This window comes from Carettochelys insculpta, chromosome 5 (assembly GCF_033958435.1).
Source record: "Carettochelys insculpta isolate YL-2023 chromosome 5, ASM3395843v1, whole genome shotgun sequence".
NCBI lineage: Eukaryota > Metazoa > Chordata > Testudines > Carettochelyidae > Carettochelys > Carettochelys insculpta.
The window spans coordinates 53,802,487-53,827,584 of record NC_134141.1 but is presented as its reverse complement, the minus strand read 5'-3'; the positions used below and the strand labels follow the sequence as shown (position 1 = coordinate 53,827,584).

Here is a 25,098-nt window from a genome sequence, read left to right as displayed (position 1 = left end):
CTCAATCGCCTCTTTTCCAAACTGAAAAGTCCCAGTCTCTCTAGCCTCTCCCCATATGGGACCCATTCCAAGCCCCTAATCATCTTAGTCGCCCTTTTCTGAACCTTTTCTAATGCCAATATATCTTTTTTGAGGTGAGGAGACCACATCTGCACACAGTACTCAAGATGTGGGCGTACCATAGTTTTATATAGGGGAAGTATGATATCTTTTGTCTTATTATCTATCCCTTTTTTAATAATTCCTAACATCCTATTTGCCTTACTAACTGCCGCTGCACACTGCGTGGATGTCTTCAGAGAACTATCCACTATAACTCCAAGATCCCTTTCCTGATCTGTCGTAGCTAAATTTGACCCCATCATGTAGTACGTGTAATTTGGGTTATTTTTTCCAACATGCATTACCTTACACTTACCCACATTAAATTTCATTTGCCATTTTGCTGCCCAATTACTCAGTTTGCTGAGATCTTTTTGTAGTTCTTCACAATCTGTTTTGGTTTTGACTGTCCTGAACAACTTGGTGTCATCTGCAAACTTTGCCACCTCACTGCTTACCTCATTTTCTAGATCATTGATGAACAAGTTGAACAGGATCGGTCCCAGGACTGACCCCTGGGGAACACCACTAGTTACCCTCCTCCATTGTGAAAATTTACCATTTATTCCCACCCTTTGTTTTCTGTCTTTTAACCAATTCCTGATCCATGAAAGGATCTTTCCTCCTATCCCATGACCACCTAATTTACATAAAAGCCTTTGGTGTGGGACCGTGTCAAAGGCTTTCTGGAAATCTAGGTATATTATGTCCACTGGGTGCCCCTTGTTGAACAAAACCAGACTCAGAACTGATCCCTGTGGGACTCTACTCGTTATGCCCTTCCAGCATGACTGTATGGATGTTGAAATAAAGATTTGACCCACAACAATTTTTGCAAGACCAAATCTCTCCTTCCCTAAGTGACATGAAAAATAATTAACCTCAGCTTTACTGTTTTATTAGAGCAACAGGTGACCAGACCCCGCAGTTGTTACACAGATAAGAGTTCAATTAGACCCAATGTGATTTTTTTTTCCTGAGAAAGAACTGCAGACTCGAGCCTTGAGTTTGCAAGTAGACTGAAAATACTGTTTTCTCCCATTTTTATGTTAAGGTCTTCATACATCATATTAATCATATTTAAAAGCCTCTGATTACTATAAATTCTTCCACCTTCACATGAAGATATTAAGGAAAGAAGGGGACACCCACCTACGTATAGCTGACTGTTCAACTGCAGATGAATATGCCCATCAGATGGAGCAGGGAGAGTCCTTTGGGGAAGCTGATCAATGAGTAGTAATGCTTCTTTGACGTTTCTTTCAGCTTTCACATAGTGCCACTTGTTGTCATTTAAGGGAGTGGATGATTGCACTGTAACTTCAAAAGGTCCATTTCCCACATCAAATGAAAATGTCACTGCAGATGGAGCTAGAAGCAATAGATGAGAAATAGTTTGTTCAAGTTAGCTTGCACAGTCCCATGGAAGTTTAAAATCTTGGGATCATAAACAGAAATTCATTAAATGGTAGAGATGGCTACTTCCTCAAAACACCTCTCCTATTCTCTTCTTCTGCTTCGGATGGGTTGGTAACTGTATAACTATGTGCACACTAAAGAGCAGTTTCAAAAGGTTCCCTTTTGAAAATGATGAATCAAAAGATCACCTTTCAAAAACAGTGGCCACACATGAACAGAGGTTGGTGCTTCCGATCTACCCTTTTGAAAGGGTGAGGTGCTCTTTCAAAATGAGCAGTTACACTGTCCCAAGCACCCTTTTGAAAGAAAGGATTGGAAACATCACAGACGGGGTTGCATGGCAGACAAACCCTTTTGGCCCTGCAGCTGGTTGCCCCCTCATAGGACCCCTCCCCAACAGCCTCGCCCTTCGCATCATAAGGCCTGCACAGCTGCCACAAGCCCAGCAGATGCCACTGCAGAAAAGGCAACATGGACCAGCAGCAGTAGCTTGAGCTGCTTCTGGCCATTGCCAGAGGTGTGGTCACCCTGCTGTCCTCAGCAGTGGCAGCTGCCCTCCATTGCCTGCTGAGGGCTGTGCCCCCAGCACAGCCATGGAACCTCTGGCACCTTCCTGGATTCTCTGTCGACTCTGGAGTTACCCCAGTAGTGCTGGGAGTGCCTGGTGATGGGGGAATGGGATGATGGCTCCAGAATTATGGGGTGTGGAAGCAGACGTTCCTGGAGCTCTGTCAGAGGATAGCCCCTGAGTTGCAGCATCAGGCCACCCAGGTGCAACCTGTTCTCCCCGGCAAAAAGAGGGTCATAATAGCTGCCTGGAAGCTGGCCACCCTGGACAGCTACCGCTCCATAAGCCATGAGTTTGGTGTGGGCAAGGCCATAATTGTGGTCATTGTCATGAAAGTAAAGCAAGCTTAGGCCATACACCCACCAGGGGGAAGGGGATCCTAGGAAAGAGGGGACCAAGGGCTGGGAGGGGCTGGGGGGAGGCTGGGGGACTGGGATCCAGGTGGGGCCGGGGGGGGGAGGGGGCTGGCAATTTCCTCACTACCTCATGGGTGCATATGTCCTTCTTCTCATGCAGGTGGTTCAATCCATGAAAGCCATGCTCCTGCAAAGGGTGTGATCCATGTTGGGGATCTAGACACAGTCATTGTCAGCTTTGCAGTGCTCAAGGTCACTGAAATGTTTCAGTGCCCTGGATGGTACCTTCCAATCCATGCCCCAGAACACAGCAGGAGCCATTATATAAACAGAAAGGGGTACTCCTCTGTGGTGCTCCAGGCCCTGGTGAACAGAAGGGGCCAGTTCCAGGATATTTATGTGGTCTGGCCTGGCTGCACCAATGATGCACAGGTGTTTGTAACTCTGGGCTGTGCCACTGCATGGAGGCAGGGACATACATCCCTGCGAGGGAGGTACCACTCGGGGACACCATGATGACCATGCTAACTATCCCCTCCAGGCTTGGCTCATGCGGCCCTATATGGGCCTTCCCAATCCCAGCCAGGAGTGCTTCAACACCTGGCTAAACCATGCCAAAAACATGGTGGAGTGTGCATTTGGGTGGTTGAAGGTCTGATGGTGCTGTCTCCTGGCATACCTGGAGGTGGGCCTCCTGAACATCCTCCAAGTGGTGGGTGCTGCTGCACTCTCCACAGTATTGTGGAGAGTAAGGGGAAGGCATTCATCCAGGGGTGGGAGGCCGAGTCTGGACCTGGCTACCAACAGCCAGAAGCCTCCCCAGTTGTCAGATCCACTGGGATAGGATCTGCATATGGGAGGCCCTCTATGAACATTTTGCTCAGGTGCCCCACTGATCACTGCCCTGGCTACCATAAGCAGGTCCCCCACACACTCCCCTTCCCCCATTTCTGTTGCCAGCCCCCCACACTCCCATCTACCATTTCCCCCACCTCCCGAGAACACAACATACAGGGATGTGGAGAAAATAAAATATATTTTGTTTAACCAAACTGTGCAGTTATAAACAACAACATAGACCAGAACCATATACACATGGGGAAGGGGGGCAAACTACTTACAGTAGGGCAGGGGACATGGGTACACTTCATGGGCAGACCTTATTGCAGGGTAGGGGTGGATGTCTTTAAGACACACTGTCCACAACATCCTTGGTGGGGCAGTGTTGGGGTGGGGAGGAGGGGGAGGTAGGGCTGGGGGTTTGCCTCGGCAGGGGGCTTGGCCTTGACAGGGCCCTCTTCAGGGGGACCAACAGGAGGGGCAGCAGGAGGAGGCAGCAGGCCAGGAGCTCCCTGAAGGTGCCAGTTAAGTCCCTCAGAGTCCCTATCAGCTCCCCGCAGGCCTCCCACTACCAGGTCATGTTGGCCTCCTCCAGGCAGATGTGCCACTCCGCGACTTCGACCTGGTGCTGGACAGAGGCAGTGAGGAGGACATCCTCCACACTTCACCTTTAGCCCCTCCTGAGTGAGGATGCCCTGGTGCCAGTGGTGGGGCTGCTCAGTCTCTGTTCCTCACCTCCAGGAGGATGTCTAGGACCACTGAGGGTGTGAGGATCTCCTGGCCCTCTGACAACGCAGCTGCAGGAATGGAAAAGAAGAAAGGGACAAGCCACAAGTCCTGAACTCCTGCCCTGTGGGCCACCCAAGACCTCCTGTGGGCAGCAGATCCCTGTCCCCCATTCAACAGCAGGGCAGCCCTAGGGGATCAAGGAGGCAGAAGGAGTCCCTGGACCCTGGGGGGTGGGTGTGATCCTCTTGCGAGGTCCAGCCCCACTCCCATTCACTGGGAGCAGGCCGAGTTGCTATCCCTGGTACGGGGTGTTGAATTCCACTGGCAGCCATTATGCCATCCTAAGGGACGCATCCAGCTGGGCTGTGGCTGGCCAGAGTTTGCAGGGGACATGGGGGCCCCTCTGGCAGGTGTGGAGCCCCTGACCTGTGGTCCAGTGTGTGCACCCTGTTGGGTATTTACCAGAGGGTCCACCACCAAGGTCAGGGGCTGCCTAGCTGGCAGAGGAACAGCTGGAGGAGCATGAGGGGAGGTTGACGACCAGCTCACCCTCATCGCTTGACCATTCCTGAGCTGGCTCTGGGTCTTGTCCTGGTGTGGAGGTGATGGCTGTGGGTCCTAGCTCCTCATTATCCGCAGGCTGAAGCTCCTTTGTGGCGGTGTCGAGGATCATGGGTGGCGAGGTGGTGTCCCTGGGCCTGAGGATGCTCCACAACTCTTTGTAAAAAGGGCAGGATGCAGGTGCTGCCCCTGAACAGCTGGCTAAGTCCCTGGCCCAGGTATATCCTTGACACAGCCCCTTAACCTTACTCCTGACCTGGTCAGGAGTGTGGACAGGGTGGCTCCAGGAGGACAGGCTGTTGGCCAGCTGAGCAAAAGCAGCCACATTCTTGCACTTTGTTCCCATTTCTTGGAGAACATCCTCCTCCTGCCACAGGTCCAGGAGGTCCCTGAGCTCATGCTTAGTTCAGGAGGAGGCTTGCTTTTTGCCAGACTGGCTGGACCCCTGCAAGCCCTGGGAATGCTCAGAGAAGGGGCCCTGGGACTGCTTGTGTGCCTGGTTGTTGGCCATCATGCTTCAAGAGCTGCTGGGAGTCTCTTTGGTGTGTGCAGGGGCAGCATATGCAATGACAGCTGCCTGCATGTTCTCAGCTTCCTGCCGTGGGGTTTCTGGGTCCACGAGGTTTTAAGGGCTGCTGTACGCATGGACCGTAGAGCCCCACAGGCTCTGGCCAGCACATCTCTGTGTCCCAGCTGGCTGGCACCATAGTGGATTTGCTCTTTCAAAAGAATGGGTTACAGAGCATCTACACCTGTTTTCTTTCAAAACAGCCTTTCGAAAGAGGGGGGCTTTTACTATTTCCAGTTAGGAAGAGCAATTTCGAAAGCTGGGGTGCATTCTTTTGATTTTCTTTTTGAAAATTTTCCTGTGTGTGTAGACGCTCTGCAATCTATTTCAAAAGAGGGCCCAACATTTCAAAAGTACTCCCTAGTGTAGCTGTGACTTATTTGTTTCATGTTTCAAGTTGCATGGGTACTTCAAAGTGCCATGGTTACACGGCTTGCCGGCGCTTCTCTGTGTGAAGTGCTTCAAAATATGCATACACGATCTGCATATGATGCAGTTTCTGGTTGGTTTGAAGATGCAACTCATGTCAAATACTCTGATGTAAGGCAGCCTCGGAGTGAAAGAGATCTACATACTCACAAAAACACAAAACCTCCTGATCAATGTTCCCTCTAATCATTTCCATCCATTGTTCCTTATAAAATGCCAGTAAGTTTTTTGGATAACTCTTGCTAAACACCCAAGGGCAGGAGATGTTCTAAGGCCCCAGTGTGAAAAACCTTAGAAATCAGTTAAAGATTGTATGTTGCAACTCATAGAACTGATATAATGTTTGTTATTGCTTAGATTGCTTTTCATTTCCTATGAGCATTATCTGAGTTGTATGGTTTAACTTTCAGCCACATAATCTACAGATGTGTCCCACTCAAATGCTAGAAATTGAATACAATCCATCCTAAACTGGAAGTAGTAAGAGATGAAAAAATGTAACCAACATATTGAATTATTAAAGTCAACACTCACAACTAGTATTCCTAGTGGTGCTATATATAGTGAGCAAGAAGGGCAATGATATGGGATCTGGTCTGAGAGAATCCTGGGGACACATAAGCTTTTCCCAGCATTACCTTATGAGACCTCTCAAAACAAAAGGAGTGGAGTCTCTCAACTGTCTCACAGTGGTTAACAAATATCTTAATGCCACTGTCCGAGTGTCAGAGATTATTATAATCCAAAACTCAAAGAAAGGGACTCCCTTATGTTTCCTTTAAGAACCAATTCTGTGACCAAAGTAGAAGCAAGATCCAAAGATCCTTAACCTGAATACAAGAACAGAGATCTCTCACCTGTACAAACATACCTGATTAACTAGGTTATTTACAATGTGGAGCTGGTCTGCTTACTGGGTATATGCAAATGGTTGTGGGAGAAGCAAATATTTTTTTTTAATTCTGCACAATAGTGGGAGGGTTTTGGTTTCTTTAAGCCACTCAGTGTCAAAATTGGTTGAGTTCAGTATGTGTATTCCACATCTAACATTTTCCCTCTCTAGATTCAACAGTCACAAGCTATCATGTGAACAACAGGAATGTTTACCAAACTGGCCATGTGTGAGGGAGAGTTATGAGGATTGTTCTGGGTGGAGGTAGGCATGAAACAGTTGTTTCTGCGTTCAAGTATTTATGACAATATACAGCCTTATGGTTATCAGCTGATTCACTGTGGCTGAATTTTCCTTTTTAGTATTCATGCAATGCTTTCCTAATGTGGATGTGTGTTTTCCATCTCATTATACCATTTATTTTGAAGTATCTGCATCTTGAGTTTGGAACATCAACATCCTTACAAGCATGTTAATAATGCTTCTGAGGTTCTTCTCTGAAATGCTAAACAATTGCACTTTATTGAGGTTTCTTGTGTTTTATGACTTTCTGAGCCTATTGTATCAGTGTACTTCATGCCAATTCACATTGTTCTAACTGAAGACAATTCACTAATAATGTTTAATATGGAAAAGTAGGTTCTCTCTCATTTGAACTTCCACATCACAAAGTGCTAATTTTTGACGACCTAAATGAAAACTGAACCAAAACTGCCTTTATTAAATATGACTTACTGTGCAGTTCTATCCTTATGAAGTCTTTAATTCCCAGGTTCTCTAAAAACACTCCAGAGGAAGCTGTAGTCTTGAAGAAAAATGACACATCTGCACTGAGTTCTCCATGGAGAGTAGGGAAATGAAGATATGACATCTCAGTATTGAAGGATGCTGAATTCCAAAACGTCCCTGATTACAGGAAAACAAAACATTACATGTAACTAAAATGTCTAATATTTTACATGGTTTTAACTTTTACAGCCAAGGAAGCTAACTACCCAATGCAAGAGACAATTTGAAATATATGCTCCTATATCTCTTTGTTCCTCAAAGAACACACAAATACTGATTTTACATGAAGGGTGATCATACGCATCTAATGCGTTACAGCAGGGCTGACTCTTAGTGGAATTGTCATGCATAATAAAGCAGAAAAAGCTTTGTTTACACAAATAGGCTGCATCTACACTACAGCTCTGTTTCGAAAGAACATCTTTCAAAAGAGAACATTGAAAGATGGTCTTTTGAAACGGAGCATTCACACACACCAGTGGGAACCGAAGGTTCGGTCTGTTCTTTCAAAAGACCCCCAGCAAAATTTCGAAAGAAAGCATCCACACATTGCAGGGCTCTCTTTCAAATGGGCAGGGGCAGGAAGCGCCACGGGCAGGGTTGCATGGTGGACAAGCCCTTCCAGGGCTGCCACCCACCATCCCATTAAAGGGCCCCCCCCCCCGTACCTCAGCCTGCACACTCTGAGGGCCAGCAACCCTGTCCGAGGCAGCGAGAAAAAGTGAGAGAGAGAGAGAGAGAGGGAGAGAGAGATCGGAGGTGGCATCCCAGGCCCCCATGGACCCTAAGCAGCACCCCCCCCAGTCGCTGCTATGGACAGCGCCCTGGCTGTAGTCCTGGCTGCTGTGCTACAGTGGCTCCAGGTGGCCACCACAAGCGCCACCCTCCTGGACACTATCCTCAGGGCGCAATATCCCCAGCTGGTCCCCCAGGTCATCTGCTGCCTGTGGAGCTTCGCCACAAGCAGCAACTTGTGGAACTAGCTGGTGCTGGAGGATTGGGGTGACAACTGGTGGCTACAGAACTTCAGGATGACCAAAGCGACATTCCTGAAGCTGTGCCACTGGCTTGCCCCAGTCCTCCACAACCGGGACATATACCTGAGGCCAGCGCTCCCCCTGCACAAAAAGGTGTCCATCGCCCTATGGAAACTGGCCACCCCAGACAGTTACCGATCCATCGGCCACTAGTTCAGGGTGGGCAGAGCCACCGTCGCAGCCGTGCTCATCAAGGTAAGCCTTGCCCAGCTCACACCTAGACTGCATGTGGTGGGCAGGGGGCAGCCTGGTGACAGGCAACATCAGGAGAAGGGCAGGCACCCCAGGGATAGGGGCAGGGATGGGGATGGGCACAGGCAGGCGAGCCTTACCCTACCCCATGCTCATGAGTGCACCCCGCTATGCCCTGCAGGTCATCCGGGCAATCAACAAGGTGCTCCTGAGGCAGCTGGTTTGCGTCGGGGACCTGGACGATGCCATCCAGGGATTCCGGGGCTGGGCTTCCACAACTGCTTTGGGGCCCTGGATGGCACCCACATTGTCATCCGGGCCCTGGAACACAGATGTGGGGCCTTTGTGAATCACAAGGGCTACCACTCGGTGGTCCTGCAAGCCCTGGTTGACACCAACAGCTGGTTCCAGGACATCTATGTGGGCTGGTCTGGCAGCGCCCACAACGCAAGGATATTCAGGAACTCAGGGCTGGGACAGCGTATGGCCGAGGGGACCTTCATCCCTCAGTGGAAGCTCTCCACTGGGGACATGACGATGCCGCCTTGCATCATGGCGGACTTGGCCTACCCCCTGCAGGCCTGGCTCATGTAGCCATACACTGGGTACACCCAGCTGAGCCAGGACCTTTTTAATGAGCAGCTGAACCACACCCCGAACACGGTCAAGTAGGCGTTCGGCTGCCTCAAGGAGCATTTTAGATGCCTCTACACCAGGCTGGAGGTGGGCCTCCCCAACATCCTGGTGGTGGTTGGGTCCTGCTGCACCCTCCAAAATCTGGTGGAGGTGAAACAAGAGCCCTATATGCAGGGGTGGGCTGCCGAGGCAGGGCATGGGTACGAATAGCCCCCTGCCACCGCGTGCCACCAGGCCCAGCAGGACAGGGTGCATGTAAGGGAGGCCCTGCTCCAGTCCTTTGAGTGGGGGCCATGGTAACCCCCACCCACCCTGCACACTCCCCCCCCAGCTGCGCCCTGAACACACACTCCTGCCCACCCATACCCTGCACACACATGCACACCCACCGGCACACATGCATGGGGGACAGAAGGTAAACCATAAAAATAAACTGTTTACTATGAAAAACTGTGCCCCTCATTATCTAGGGGTAATTAGATACACATGAGGGAGATGATGAACGGGGAGAACAATATATTTGTGGGGGAGGATGAATGGGGAGAGCTATTTACATGGGGGGAGGGTGAATGGGGAGCGGGGGTTGGGGGGTTCTCCCCTCCACAGGGCTCGATGGCCAGAAGCCCCATCGCCCATGCCCGCCCCTTCCTCCCTGTGTCTGGGGGCTCCACCGGGGCTGGGCTTGGGCCGGTGGCACAGAGGTAGGGGCATGGCTCAGGTGAAATCCCTGCGCCTGTGCTGTGCTCAGCATGCGGGGAGAGGGGGCCAGGGGCTCGGCCTCTATCTAGCCAGCCCTGCCCAGCAGGGTGTGGGCTAGGCAGATGAGGCTGGCCAGGGTGAGGTGAAGAGGGAGCAGGGTCTCCAGGTCAGCTTCCTCGAGGAGCGCATTGTGGAGGAGGCAGGGGGGATGTGGGATTGGACGGGGGGGGACTGCTAGCAGGAAGGGGAGGGGATCCACAGGCAAGGGGGGAGTGGAGGACAGTGGTGGGGGACAACAGGTGGTGTGGGTGTGGGAGTGACCTTCGATGGAGCAGCAGCAGGGTCCAACTGGCTGACCATGGCCTGGATGAGGGCATCCAGGTTGGATGCTGCCCGGTCCCATGCCTGCCACTCCATGGCAAGCCATTCCTACACAACACCCATTAACTCCCTGAGGGCAGCCGTGTGGGCCTTGTCCCCTGCCTCCTCCTCCCCGGCCTGGTGGTGCTGGCGGAGGGACCAGCGGCAGCCCCGTGCTGGCCCCATCTGAGGCCTGGGCCACTGTCCCTCGCCCTCAGTGGTGGGGCTCCCTGGGCCTGTCATGGGGCTGATCCAGCTGCTGGTTGCTGGAACTGTGGAGACAAAAGTGAGAGGAATGGGCCATTAGTCTCGGTGTGGGACGCCCTGTACCCCTCCCCCCTGGTCCCGCCCACCCCATCCCAGCGGTCCTTCAGGTACCACTTCTGGGGTTCCCTGTCTGGGTAGCGGAAGTGCTGGCTCTCCTCTGCTTCCCTCGGTCCCTCCATGGCCAGGTATCTAAAAGGGTGTCATAAGGCAGAGGGAGGGAACTTGTTCTTCGTTGCCTCTGAGAATAGAACAAGAGGCAAGGGACTTAAATTGCAGCAGGGGAGGTTCAGGTTGGACATTAGGAAAAAGTTCCTAACTGTCAGGGTGATCAAACACTGGAACGAATTGCCAAGGGAGGTGGTAGAATCTCCATCACTGGAGATATTTAAGAAGAGGTCAGATAGATGGCTTTCAGGGATGGTCTAGAAAGTGCTTGGTCCTGCCATGAGGGCAGGGGGCTGGACTCAATGGCCTCTCGAGGTCCCTTCCAGTCCTACTCTTCTATGATTCTATGATACTGTCTAACCCGCATGGTGCTGGGTGCCACACGTCAGCCCTGTGAGGCTGGGGCAGTGGGGCTGTCTGGCTCACCCATGCCCTGGGGCTGAAGTCCCTGTGGAAGGGCTGCGTCCACCCTGGGCAGGACCGTGAGCCCCCTCCCCCAGCCCAGTGGCCACTGGCATGCACAGTACATACCTGTGGGTCCCTCCAGGAACTTGGGCAAGATGCTGTCTGAGGGGGCCTGGCTAGATAAGCCCGAGGGGACATCGATGACAAGGGCCCCCTCGCTCGAGCCCTCATCATCACTGGTGTCCTGGATCCATCAGGGGGCCTGTGGGTGGCCCGTGGTCTGGGCCGGTCCTCCCCCTTGGTCCCCATCCCTGTCTCCTCTAGCTCGGTCAGAGGGGTTGGCAGTATCTAGGTACATGGCTGGAGGTCCTGCCTCCTTGGGCCCAAGGAGGCAGTTAAGTTTCTGGAAGTAGGAGCAGATGGTGGGTGCTGCCCCTGACAACCCAGCCGTGTCCCGAGCCCAGCAGTACTCCTGCTGGATCTCCTTGACCTTGGACCTCATCAGGTCCCGGGTCCAGATGGGGTGACCCTGTCTGGTGAAGCCCTTGGCCAGGCTCTCAAACACCGTGGTGTTCTGGCGCCAGATTCCTGTCTGCTGCAGGACCTCCATGTCTTCCCACAGGGTGAAGAGACGCTGCAGCTTGGCCTCAGTCCAGGAGGGGGTCTGACGCTTGCAGGGCCAGCTCCCCTCCTGGGAGGACTCCCCCTGGTCCGTGGATGGCCCCTGGGGTGGGCAGGAGTCCCGGCTGCTGCCCATAGTGCCAGAGGTGCTGTGGCTTCCCTTGGGTCATCATGGCTGGGAATGGTATGTGGGGCAGTGTGGGCTCCCTGCTGCCTGCACGCTCTCAGTTTCCTGCCTGAGGGCTTGTGGGAGCCTGTGTGCTGAAAGGCAGCCAGACACTGGAGCCATAGAGGTGCACTTGTGCTGTGAGTGGCACCACCGCTTGCCAGCTGATCGCGGCGACATAGGACTCACTTTTTTGAAAGAGCAGGCCACTTGTTCAAAATGATCTTTCAAAAGAGGGTGCTTTTCCCATTCCGGGAACAGAGGACCAACTTTGATAGAATGGGGGAGTTCTTTCAAAATTAGTTTCGAAAGACTGCCATGTCAGTGTAGGTGCTCCGCAGCTTCTTTTGAAAGAACTCCGTCTTCCGATCCTAATTTCGAATGTACCTGCTAGTGTAGAGGCAACCATAGGGACAGACTCTGCACTTGTTCAAGGCAGTGTAAGTTCTTCCACTGACTTTAAGGCAGCTGGATTTCTTAATTTCTTTGGAAGGAGTTAATTAGTTCCCACCATATTTTGCCCTTTAATTGATTACAATTTAGGGACTCAGTGCATTTTTTACTGTCATAGTAGCATGACTGAAGTCAATGTGAATAGATTAGCAACTGTTACAATGTGGTCTCCATAGAATCCAATGGCATTATTTTCTCATCAGCTAACATTTCATTGTAAGTTGTTGAATTTTGCTCCCTACTCTTCAAAAGCCTGTGTAAATTCCCTAATAGAACTAAAACAAATGGGGATATATGCTACGTTCATGTGGCTCAATAAAAACACCTTATTATTATTTTTAGTGATGTCTTACATGTCTATCTATCTTTTTAATAGCTATATTGCTTTCTAAATTAAATGAGGCATTCAATATCTTATCTAATTGAACAAGGTCAGTGAAGATTGTTCTGCTAATGGTGTGATTTAGTATGCAATATATGAAAGATATAATTTTAGTTCCAAGTATTCCGAATTTTTGAAAAATTCCAACTTTCTAAAGATTTTCTTACCCGCAACATAGATCTCTGGAATACATTGTAACACAATATAGGTCTAATCCAAACCTATTGAAGTTAATGGGAATACTCCCATTGATTTCAGTAGGATTTAATTAGGGTTCAGGTCTGACCCTCACCTAACACTTCCATAGATTTCAATAGTTATTGTAGTTGTAGGTTTTTTGTTCTGTTGTTTTGGGAGGGTTATGGGTTTGTGGAGGTGGGAATCAGTCTGGTTCTGCTCCTTCAAATAAATTAGCATATTACTTTTATTGTCTTCCATACCCATTGCCTCCCCAGTGCAGTATTGGAGTGACTTCATTTCACCTTAAAAACAGTGACAAGTCCCGTGGCACCTTATAGAATAACAGATATTTTGGGGTATAAGCTTTCACGGGCAAAGACCCGCTTCATCAGATGCAATGTTGGAATTCCACAGGCAGGTCATAAAAAGACAGAAGTCCCAATCAAGAGGAAGGCCAGAGTTGACAAAGACAATTCAGTCAGGGGGGATGTGGTGTACTTCCAGCAGCTGATGTGGAGGTGTGAACACCAAGAGAGGAGAAACTGCTTTTGTAGTTGGCCAGCCATTCCCAGTCTTTGTTCAGTCCTTCACTGATGGTGTCTAATTTACAAATGAGTTTTAGCTCAGCAGTATCTCTTTGGAATCTGTTTTTTTTGTTTTGGTTTTGGTTTTTTGTTGTTGTTGTTGTTGTTGCAGGATAGCTACATTTAAGTCTGTAACTGAGTGTCCAGGGAAATTGAAGTATTCTTCTACAGCTTTTTGTATGTTAACATTCCTGGTATCTGATTTATGTCCATTTATTCTTTTACGTAGACACTGTCCAGTTTGGCCAATGTATATGGCAGAGGGCCATTGCTGGCACATGATGGCATGTATTACATTCATAGCTGTGCAGGTGAATGAGCCCCTGATGGTGTGGTTGATGTGGTTAGGTCCTGTGATGGTGTTGTTGATGTAGATAGGTGGGCAGAGTTGGCACCAATTTTTGTTCCAGGGATTGGTTCCTGAGTTAGAGTTACTATTGTGTGGTCTATAGTTGCTGGTAAGAATTTGTTCCAGGTTGGCAGTCTGTCTGTAGGCGACGACTGGCCTGCCTCCCAATGTCTGTGAGAGTGAGGGATCATTGTCCAGGATGGGTTGTAAATCACTGATGATGCACTAGAAGGGTTTTAGCTGGGGGCTGTGTGTCATGGCCAGTGAAGTTCTGTTATTTTCCTTGTTGGGCCTGTCTTGTAGCAGGTAGCTTCTGGCTGCATGTCTGGCTCTGTCAATCTGGTTCTTTACTTACTTATGTGGGTACTGTAGTTAAAGGAAAGCTTGGTAAAGGTCTTATAGGTGTTTGTCTCTGTCTGAGGGATTAGAGCAAATGTGGTTGTACTTTAGTGCTTGGCTATATACAATGGCTCATGTAGTGTGCCCTGGATGGAAGCTGAAGGCATGCAGGTAAGTATAGCAGTACAGGGGTTTCCAGTATGGGATGGTGTTTATGTGACCATTATTTATCTGCACTGTTGTATCCAGAAAGTGGATCTCTTGGGTGGACTGGTACAGGCTGAGGTTGATGGTGGGGCGGAAATTCTTGAAATCATGGTGGAACTCTTCAAGAAACCTCATTTGTATGGGTTCAGATGATGATGTCATCAATGTAGTGTAAGTAGAGGAGGTGCACTAGGGGACAAAAGACCTGCCTCTGGAATCTCCACTACATTGCATCTGACGAAGTGGGTGTTTGCCCACAAAAGCTTATGCTAAAAAATATGTTAGTTTATAGGATGCCATGGGACTTCTCTCTGTTTTTGCAGCTACAGACTAACACAGCTACCCCTCTGACACATTTCAGCCGTGTCTACATGTGCACGCTACTTCGAAGTAGCGGCACTAACTTCGAAATAGCGCCCGTCACGGTTACACGTGTTGGGCGCTATTTCGATGTTAACATCGACGTTAGGCGGCAAGACGTCGAAGCCGCTATCCTCATCAGGAGATAGGAATAGCGCCCTACTTCGACGTTCAACGTTGAAGTAGGGACCGTGTAATCGTTGTGGCTACGTCTACACGTGCAGCCAACATCGAAATAGTCTATTTCGATGAATAACGTCTACACGTCCTCCAGGGCCAGCAACGTCGATGTTCAACTTCGACGTTGCTCAGCCCAACATCGAAATAGGCGCAGCGATGGAACTTCTACACTTCAAAGTAGCACACATCGAAATAGGGATGCCAGGCACAGCTGCAGACAGGGTCACAGGGCGGACTCAACAGCCAGCCGCTCCCTTAAAGGGCCCCTCCCAGACACAGTTGCACTAAACAACACAAGATACACAGAGCTGACAACTGGTTGCAGACCCTGTGCCTGCAGCATGGATCCCCAGCTGCCGCAGAAGAAGCCAGAAGCCCTGGGCTAAGGGCTGCTGCCCACGGTGACCATAGAGCCCCGCAGGGGCTGGAGAGAGAGCATCTCTCAACCCCCCAGCTGATGGCCGCCATGGAGGACCCAGCAATTTCAACGTTGCGGGACGCGGATCGTCTACACGGTCCCTACTTCGACGTTGAACGTCGAAGTAGGGCGCTATTCCTATCTCCTCATGAGGTTAGCAACTTCGACGTCTCGCCGCCTAACGTCGAAGTTAACTTCGAAATAGCGCCCGACGCGTATAGCCGTGACGGGCGCTATTTCGAAGTTGGTGCCGCTACTTCGAAGTAGCATGCACGTGTAGACGCAGCTTGTGTGTCCCGCAAAGTCGAAATTGCAGGGTCCTCCATGGCGGCCATCAGCTGAGGGGTTGAGAGACGCTCTTTCCAGCCCCTCAGCTCAATGGCGGCCACGTGGAGTGGCCCCTTAAAGGTCCCCTCCCCCTCCCTTCCTGTGCAGGTAGCTGAGGGAACGTGCAGGCAGCAGCTCAGACACGCGGCCAGCCTGCACGTCCCTCAGCAGCCACAGGACCCTCAATAGCCCCCTGGCAGCCCCCCCAGCGCCCCCAGAGGACCCTCCCCAAGGGGAGCCAGGGCAGCCAGCCCAGCCAGGCGGGCAGCCAGGCTGGCAAGCAGCAGCGGGGCCCCTCCTGGATGGAGGCTGAGCTGCGGGACCTGCTGGGGCTCTGGAGCGAGGAGGAGGTGCTCCAGGTAATGGGGAGCAAGAGGCGGAACGCGGATGCGTTCGCTCGGCTGGCCGAGGGCCTGGCCGCCTGTGGTCACCCTGCCTGCACTCCTGATCACGTCAGGAGTAAGGTGAAGGAGCTGCGGCAGGGTTACGCCCAGGCCCGGGATGTGGCCGGACGATCTGGGGCCGCCCCCGTCACTTGCCCCTTTACAGGGAGCTCAGGAACATCCTGGGCCCCCGGCACACCTTCTCCCCTCCGGCCACCCTTGATACTTTGGCCGACGAGCCCCAGCAGGCCCTTCAGCCGGAGTCCGCCCCAGAGGTAAGCCCCGCACCCCGGAGGCCCTGCCAGGAGCCCACACCCAGGACATTGCGGCAGGAGGAGGAGGAGGAGGAGGAGGGGGGCTCCTCCTCCACAGAATCCGGGCTGCAGATCCTCCTCCTGCCATCCCGGAGCAGCAGCCGGGCCTCCACCCCCCGGGAATCTCCGGACCGTGGGAGTGGACCGACAGGTATGTACCCCCCTCTGGTGTACACCCCTGGGCTTGAGGGGCAGGGGAAATAGATATGTGTCCAGGGCCCCCCACATGCTCACATGGCCATGGCCCCAAGGACAGCAGGGCCATGTCCCTCACAGCAGTGCATCAGACCCTGCCCCCCCCCGTACCCCGCATGACAGTGCCATGCCCCATCCCCGGGGCAGGGGGGAGCGGAACCTCGAGGGGCCCCCGGGAGGAGGGAGTGGGACACCCCGCAGCAGCAGCAGCAGCCGCAGCAGCAGCAGCAGCAGCATGTGATGGAGTGGAGGGAGTGCAAAAGGGAGACTCAGGCTACATATGAGCAACAAGAGCCAAATAGCTCCCACAGGCAAAGGATGATCCTGGGGCTACAGCTGGCAGGTGACACCTGTCCCTGAACAAAGAGGAGGGAGGAGCCGAGCTGGCTTTGAATTGGGGGGGGAGGGCGGGGGCCACAGGTAGAGGCTAGGGGAAGGGAGAGCTGGAAGGCAGCCAGCCTGAGGAGGGGGAAAGCTGCATCCCAGAGGGGCACCCCTTGGGGTCTTCTCCCCACGACGGGTTGGAAGGACTGTCTCTTCTGACAGCTGGTGCTGTCACTCCTGGAAGAAACTGGGCATCTGTGGCCTAAGAAACCTTTCCTGTCAGACCCTGTGTAGTGAAGTGAGAGTCGCTCCCACCAGGGGACGGGGTGCAGTGCAGGGGGACCCCTGAACCCCATCCATCACAGCAGCATCTCCCGGGGACGGGGATGGGGAACCTGCAGCACAGGGCTGGGGGGACAAAGGCCACGCCTCGGGGCCCACACTAACGCCTGTCTCCATTCTTCTTCCCCCTCTCCTCTCCTGTGTCCCGCAGCTGCACCATCAGAAGGGCCGGAAAAGAGCGCTGGCGAGGCATCAGTAGTCCCAGAGAGCCCTCCGGGGCCATCGCTCCAGGCAAGCCCCTCGGCCGAGGACTGACCAGCCCCACGGCAGGCTAGACGGCAGACCCCGCACCACCAGCAGCCGACGGCGACGGACCCCCAGCTGCTGGCCATCCACCGTCGGCAGCTGGAGGTGGTGGAGCAGCGCCTGTGGGTGGAGCAACGCCGCCTCGAACTGCAGGAGTGGGCCCTGGCCTGGCGCCAAGAAGCATGGGGAGCCTACATGGACACTTTCAACCGCCTGGTGGACTACCTGGCCCCCCATGCCGCGCCGGCCGCCGCAGCGCCCGCCCTGACTGCTCCACCCGCCGCACCACCTGCTGCTCCGCTCGTCGCCGTCCCGTCCGCCGTTGCCCCGCCATCCACCAGCGAGGGCCAGACTGCCGAGGGACCTCTGGAGCCAGCTGAGACTCACCGGGCATATCTTCCGGTCCGCCCCGCCCCCAGCCAGCCCTGGACAGGGCTGCGGCCGCGGCGGGCCTCCCGGCCGCCCACCCCCAGTGCCGGACTTTAGGGGCGTGGGACCCGGGACGTGGCGCCCCCCCCTTGTATATAGTTGGTGTTTAAAAAAGGACTATGATGGACAGTTGTAGTTCTCTTTTTTTTTGCCCCGTCCCCCCCATGTAAATAGTTCTCCCCTTTATCATCCCTAGTTTTCTTTTTAGTGAACAAACTTTTTTATGACTATTGTTTCTTTGTACACATTACTTTTGTTACACACATCTTGTATATAGTTTGTTCTTGTTTTAATTCTAGCTCCAAAAAAACAAAGTTCTCAAAGAAAAATCAGTTTAAGTTCAGCCACAAGTGCGTGCTGTCATTTGTCCAAGAAAAGTGTGTGTGTGTGGGGGTGCGGTTGGGTGCTCCATGGTGTGGGCGTTGGGGCAGGGAGTGTTGTGGAGGAAGGGGTGGGCAGTGGGGGGCCTGGCAGAGTTCACCCCGTGGACTCATCATTGAAGTGGGCCCACAGGGCCTCCCGGACCCAGGTCCCTTCGGGGTCCACCTGGCGACTGGGGGCAGCGGGTGGCTGCATGTCGGCCCTGCTGGCCTCCACAGCCCAGCCCTGAAAAGAGGCCTCCCCGTTGCTCTCCACCAAATTGTGCAAGGCGCAGCAGGCATCCACAATCAGGGGGATGTTGTTGGGGTCCGCATCCAGGCGGGCCAGGAGACATCTCCAGCATCCTTTCAGGCGGCCAAATCAGCGCTCCACCACTTGGCACGCGTGGTTCAGGTGCTGGTTGAAGTGCTCCTGGCTAGCGGAGAGATGGCCCGTGTACGGGTGCATGAGCCACGGCCAGAGGGGGTAGGCCGCATCTGCGATGACGCAGAGGGGCATGGTGGTGTCCCCCACAGGGATCTCCCGCTGGGGGATGTAGGTCCCTGCCTCCAGCCGGTGGCACAGGCCCGAGTTCCGGAAAACCCGGGCATCGTGGGTGCTGCCAAGCCAGCCCACGTAAATGTCCTGGAAACGGCCCCGGCTGTCCACCAAGGCCTGGAGGAGCACAGAATGGTAGCCCTTGCGATTGATGTAGCGTCCTCCACTGTGATGTGGGGTGCGGATGGGGATGTGAGTCCCATCCAGAGCCCCGAAGCAATTGGGGAAGCCCAGGGTGGCAAAGCCCGCAATGGTGGCATCTGGGTCCCCCAGCCTCACGAGCTTGTGCAGGAGCATGGCGTTGATGGCACGCACAACCTGCAGGGAAAGCACATGGGAGAGCACCAATGAGGGGTGAGCAGGGTGTGCGTGGCCCTGCCCTGCCCTGCCCTGCCCTCTCCTCCTCTGCCCTCCTCTGCCCTCCCCTCCCCTGCCCTGCCCTCCTCTGCCCTGCCCTCCCCTCCCCTGCCCTCCTCTGCCCTCCTCTGCCCGGGCCCCCCTCCCCTGTCCTGCCCTCCCCCCGTGGGTCCTCTTACCTCCATGAGGACAGCCCCGACGGTGGCCTTGCCGACACCAAACTGCTGGCCCACGGATCGGTAGCTGTCGGGAATGGCCAGCTTCCAGACAGCAATGCCAACCCGTTTCTCCACAGGGAGGGCACGTCGCATGGCATTGTCCTGGTGCCTGAGAGCGGGGGTGAGCCACTGGGACAGCTCCATAAATGTCTGCCGGCTCATCCTGAAGTTCCTGAGCCAGCGGTCGTCGTCCCACTCCTCAAGCACCAGCCGCTCCCACCAGTCGGTGCTGGTGGGGTAGCTCCACAGCCACCGGTGTGTGAGGCGGGGGGGTGGGCAGGGTGCTGCAGGGTTGGGGGTTGAGCCCTGCTGCCCTGGGGGCAGCTCCTCCTCCGGTGTAGCAAGGAGGTGCTCAGCTGCCTCCCGCATGGCATGGATCAGGGCGAGCCCTGCTCCTGCCGGGAGGGCTGGGTGGACCTCTAGCTGCTGCTGCTGCTGGGGGTCCATGCCTGCGTCGCCTGGGGTCTGTGTGCCTATGGCTCCTGAGACCGTGTGCTGTGCAGGCTGAGTGTGTCTGGGAGGGGCCCTTTAAGGGAGCAGCTAGCTGTTGCCCCGGAAGCGCTAGTCCACCCTGTGACCCTGTCTGCAGCTGTGCCTGGCATCCCTATTTTGATGTGTGCTACTTTGGCATGTAGACGTTCCCTCGCAGCGCCTATTTCAATGTGGTGCTGCGAAACGTCGAAGTTGAACGTCGACGTTGCCAGCCCTGGAGGACGTGTAGATGTTATTCATCGAAGTCGCTACATCGAAATAAGCTATTTCAATGTAGGCTTCACGTGTAGACGTAGCCTGTACCTTATAGTTTGCTTTTCCTCCTTTAAACATGGGTACTGAAGATCTGGCCATTTGAGGGCTTCCCCAGTATGCATTCAGCATTCCATTTACAGCCAACCTCTTATCTTGTCATTTTTGGTTGAAGGTCTTCTACTCCAGCCAGCCATGACAACCAGAGCACAATCTCTGAGCCAGTGACAGAAGACAGTCAGACCAGGTGGCCTCCTTGGCTCTGGGAACTGGAGAAGCAGAAAGCCCGGGTGCCTAACTTCTCCGGCCTGAGAGGTGAAGGAGGAGACTGAAAGCCAGGGAGGCACAGAGTATGAGTGCTCATCTTTGGCAGTCCTTCCGAAAAGCTTTTATTAATTTGACTTTCTGACTTCTGCAAAAAGTGAAACTGATGATGGACTTCCAAATGGTCATTCATCACCCCAATGGAAAAATGGGTTTCTTCAATAAAGTTGAAGTTCTCTTGTGGAAAATGTTGATACTGCAAAAGGGGTATTTTGAGGGAAAAGAATTGCAATGACAGAATTCCCAACATACCTGTCTAAAAGATTAATTCTATCTCTGTTCATGTGCATATCAGGTATATTTCCTGCACAGTTCCTAGTTATGAGGTTGAAAGTACAAAAGTGATACTGTGCTGACATTGAAACAGAGAGGGAGCCGTACTAGTCTATATACTATCAAAACAAAAAAGCAGTCAATTAACACTTTAAAGACTAACTAAAACTTTGTGGCACTGTGCCAGTTAATCCCAGTGATTGGGGTAGATACTCTGACTGGGGCAAAAGTATCATAGCTGAGGGCATCCATGTAATCTGACATCCCACAGCTGGCATAACTGACACTTCAGGCTATTGCCTGCCAGTATAAGGTAGAGCAATAAACAAGCCAGTGTAATTTACACAGGCAAAATGGAGCAGTTAAGATGGGTGTAGATTTCCTCAAATCTCTTGAGTTGTGATGGGGGCTCCTGAGCTGAAGTTAAGAATCTGTATAATTCCATGGGGAGAGGGAACAACCTGAAGAAAAGAATTAACATTCTGGAGTCATTTCTAGCCCTCATTTCCCTACCCCTCAACTATCTCATATCACACCAATCTTCATTTCAATTATGATTAGTGTATGTTTTAGGTATTTTATACCTGAGTGGCAATGGAACCATGACCATGGGGGAAGATTAGATAATGGCTATTCATTCATCATTTGGCAAGTGAACTAGAACATTTTAAGGTAAAAGGTAGAAAGCTCCCCTTCTCCTTTGATTATGATAGATCTGATCTCATTTTGAGACCCACTTTTGGAAAGTGTCATTGAAGTCCAAAGTTGAAAGTATAATCCTTTCTATTCCTCCCTTACTCCATCTCTCTTTTCTTTTTACTGCATTATCTCAACCCTGAAACAGATACATAAAGTATTTATAAATATTAAGATACTAAAGGGATAACCACCAAAAGAACCCCATGAAAAATAAATATATAAGCTGTGTCTACACGTGCACGCTACTTCGAAGTAGCGGCACTAACTTCGAAATAGCGCCCGTCGCGGCTACACGTGTCGGGTGCTATTTCGAAGTTAACTTCGACGTTAGGCAGCGAGACGTCGAAGTCGCTAACCTCATGAGGGGATCGGAATAGCGCCCTACTTCGACGTTCAACATCGAAGTAGGGACCGTGTAGACGATCCGCGTCCCGCAACGTCAAAATTGTGGGGTCCTCCATGGCAGCCATCAGCTGGGGGGTTGAGAGACGCTGCCTCTCCAGCCTGTGCAGGGCTCTATGGTCACCGTGTGCAGCAGCCCTTAGCCAAGGGCTTCTGGCTGCTGCTGCTGCAGCGGCGGATTCATGCTGCATGCACAGGGTCTGCAACTCGTTGTCAGCTCTGTGTATCTTGTGCTGTTTAGTGCAAGTGTGTCTGGGAGGGGCCCTTTAAGGGAGCGGCTGGCTGTTGAGTCCGCCCTGTGACCCTGTCTGCAGCTGTGCCTGGCACCCTTATTTCGATGTGTGCTACTGTGGCGTGTAGACGTTCCCTCACTGCGCCTATTTCGATGTGGTGCTGCGCAACGTCGATGTTGAACATCGACGTTGCCAGCCCTGGAGGACGTGTAGACGTTATTCATCGAAATAGCCTATTTCGATGTCGCCACATCGAAATATGCTACTTCGATGTAGGCTTCACGTGTAGACGTAGCCATAGAGATAGATTTGCAGGTTCTGTGAATAGATGTGGAAAAAAAAAACACTTCATTAGAAAATATCTAAGGATCTGGTCCATGATATCTGGCTCAGTAAGCTGAAACTCACATCATGGAGTAAAGAAATCAGTGATAATTGAGCGTTTTATTTGCAATGGTACGACATGATTATTTTCCAGATCTGAAGAAGTAATAAATAATATTTTTAGTCTTTAAAGTGCTACAGGACTGCTGTTTTTGTTTTGTGAAGATACAGACTAGCAGAACAAACTCTCTATGGCTGTGGCCGCACTTAGCCAAAATTTTGAAAAGGCCATGCTAATGGCCAAATCAGAGAATGCTAATAAGGCACTGAAATGAATATTCAGTGCTTCATTAGCATGCTGCTGTCCACGGCACTTTGAACCTGCCGTGTTTCAATCATGCATGGCTCGGCTACATGGGACCCTTTTTGAAAGGACCCTGCAGACTTCAAAATCCCCTTATTCCTATTGGCTGACAGGAATAAGGGGATTTTGAAGTCTGCAGTGTCCTTTTGAAAAGGGCCCCGTGTAGATGAGCTGTGTGTTATTGAAACATGGCACTTTTGAAGTGTTGCAGTTGGCAGCATGCTAATGAGGCACTAAATCTTCATTTCAGCACCTCATTAGTATTCTCCGATTTGGCCATTAGCATGGCCCTTTTGAAATTTTGGCCAAGTGTGGCCACAGCCTATGACTAATGAAGAAGCAGAAGAAAAGCAGCTCTGTTTGTTTTAAATACAACAGCACCCATATCCATATTGCAAATAATACTTGATTTTCAATGTTTTAGAGATTTGATAAGGAGAACATTCATTAGAAAATCATCTTTTATCTTACCTATTACAAAATATAATACAAAGACACAGGAAGAAAAATGAAAACATGAGAAACAAGTCAGTAGTTTTGAACACTACAAAGCTAATCAAAAAGGACTCCTTCACAATAATCTCTTAGTTGGAAAAACTCATTGGAGTTGTCTAATGTTCGTGTCAGAACATAACTTTTTTTTTTGTTTTTATTTGTAACAGCTCCTCTGTTGATACTTTTAAGGGCTGTATCACCCACTCTGTGTGTGAAACTCCAGCAGGGATCAAAATGAAGGGAAAAAAAACCAGTAAACAAAACTAAATAGCTCCAAGTGGGGAAACAATTTACATCTTTTTAGTGCAGATTAATTGGCAAAAAGAATATAGTTTTCTGTAGATGTCTTCTACAGGTGTGTACCAGGGTGAGGGTGCAAGCAAGATAAAACTGCTAAGATCACACAGGACTTCTTATTGTTTTTGAAGATACAGATTAACTCGGCTACTCCTCTAATACAAGATAAAACTCTGCCTCAGATTTTACCCATCCATCACAGACTATTTTAGCTGATGCATGGACCTGTTTATTAAAAGATCTCAGTTCTCCTTTCAGAAATGCTACAGGTTTCCTGTATGATGATGAGCAAGATATTTAATTCCTATCCCAGTTTCCCTAGGTATTAAGCGTAGACAATAGTGCCCTAGCTCAGAGACACTTTTAGGAATATTAACATACTAAGGTTCAAAGAGCCCAGAAACTCCCCCAACATTATCTGAGACAAATGCTGGTTCTACTTAAGTGAGAAGCTTTGTGTTTTACTTACATACGGTAAGGGTCTGACAGCAAGAGCACATTAGTATTACTATATAAAGGTGTGTTTATTGAACATTGAAGATACTGTCAAGTCTTGTAAGATTAGTTCAGGTGACTTCAGCAAACTGCCAGCATGAGTAAGTTGTATAGGATTTAGACCATAGTCTTTGTACATGAAGCTGCTATGTGGTCTAGTCCACTCCAGTTTGCCTCTTATTCTGGTGAGTGTACATAAACAGGGTCACTGCCTCCCAATGATTCTCATGCCCTGGGATGGCTTGGTTGTACCTTGTCTCAATTTCTCTTTTCAGGGGACATCTTCATCACTGCAGCTCCCTGTAAAATGGTATTCCAAACAAGGTTCCCCATCGGGGGGCTAATTTATGAAATCTTGCTTTCAATAATCTGTGAGTACAACTGCGCATTTGTATCACTGCTTCCAGTTCCCATATAATGCAGTTTATTATAAAAATCATAGATTTTAAGGCCATGAGGCACTGTTTTGATAATCTAGTCTGACCTTCTCTGTAACACAGGTGATGAGATTCACCTGAATTAATTCTTGTTTGGACTAGAGCACTTCTTTAAAAAAATCCAATATTGATTTAAAACAGAACAGTGATGGATAATCCATCACAATCTTCATTAAGCTGTTCCAATGATTAATTAGTTTTGCTGTTAAAAATTCACACCTGAGTCTGTATTTTTTCCACCTTCTTCTTCCAGTCACTGGATGTAACTATAAATTTCTCTACTAGGTTAGCAAACCCTATGTTATCAAATATCTAATCCACCTAAAGGTAATTACAGACTATGGTAATCACTGCTTCACCTTCTATGCTTTATTTAAACCAATCAAGTTCTTTGCATTTTTCTCTATAAGGCATTTTTTTTTTAAATCCTGGAATCATTTTTTTTGGACAACTGAGAGAAGTTTCCAGATAGTGGGCTCTTGTTATCGTGGGGGACTTCAATTACCCTGACATCTGTTGGGAGACCAATACGGCGGTACACAAGCAGTCCAGGAAATTTCTAGAGAATATTGAGGATCACTTCTTGGTACAAGAGTAACAGACAGGAAGCCGTGCTAATCTATACCCTATCAAAACAAAAAGCAGTCAAGTCGCACTTTAAAGACTAGCAAAATAGTTTATTAGGTGAGCTTTCGTGGGACAGAC

General features: G+C 50.9%; 1 protein-coding gene across 1 annotated transcript in view; it reads right to left on the bottom strand.

Annotated features, from left to right (window-relative positions):
• CNTNAP4 (contactin associated protein family member 4) overlaps positions 1 to 25,098 on the bottom strand; it is a 488,087-nt gene that overhangs the window by 54,637 nt on the left and 408,352 nt on the right. Inside the window, exons 16-17 of the mRNA XM_074994161.1 lie at positions 7,200 to 7,370; positions 1,255 to 1,473 (exon numbers count right to left, since the gene is read on the bottom strand). Coding sequence (XP_074850262.1) covers positions 1,255 to 1,473; positions 7,200 to 7,370 — 390 coding nt within the window. The remainder of the gene's footprint in view (positions 1 to 1,254; positions 1,474 to 7,199; positions 7,371 to 25,098) is intronic.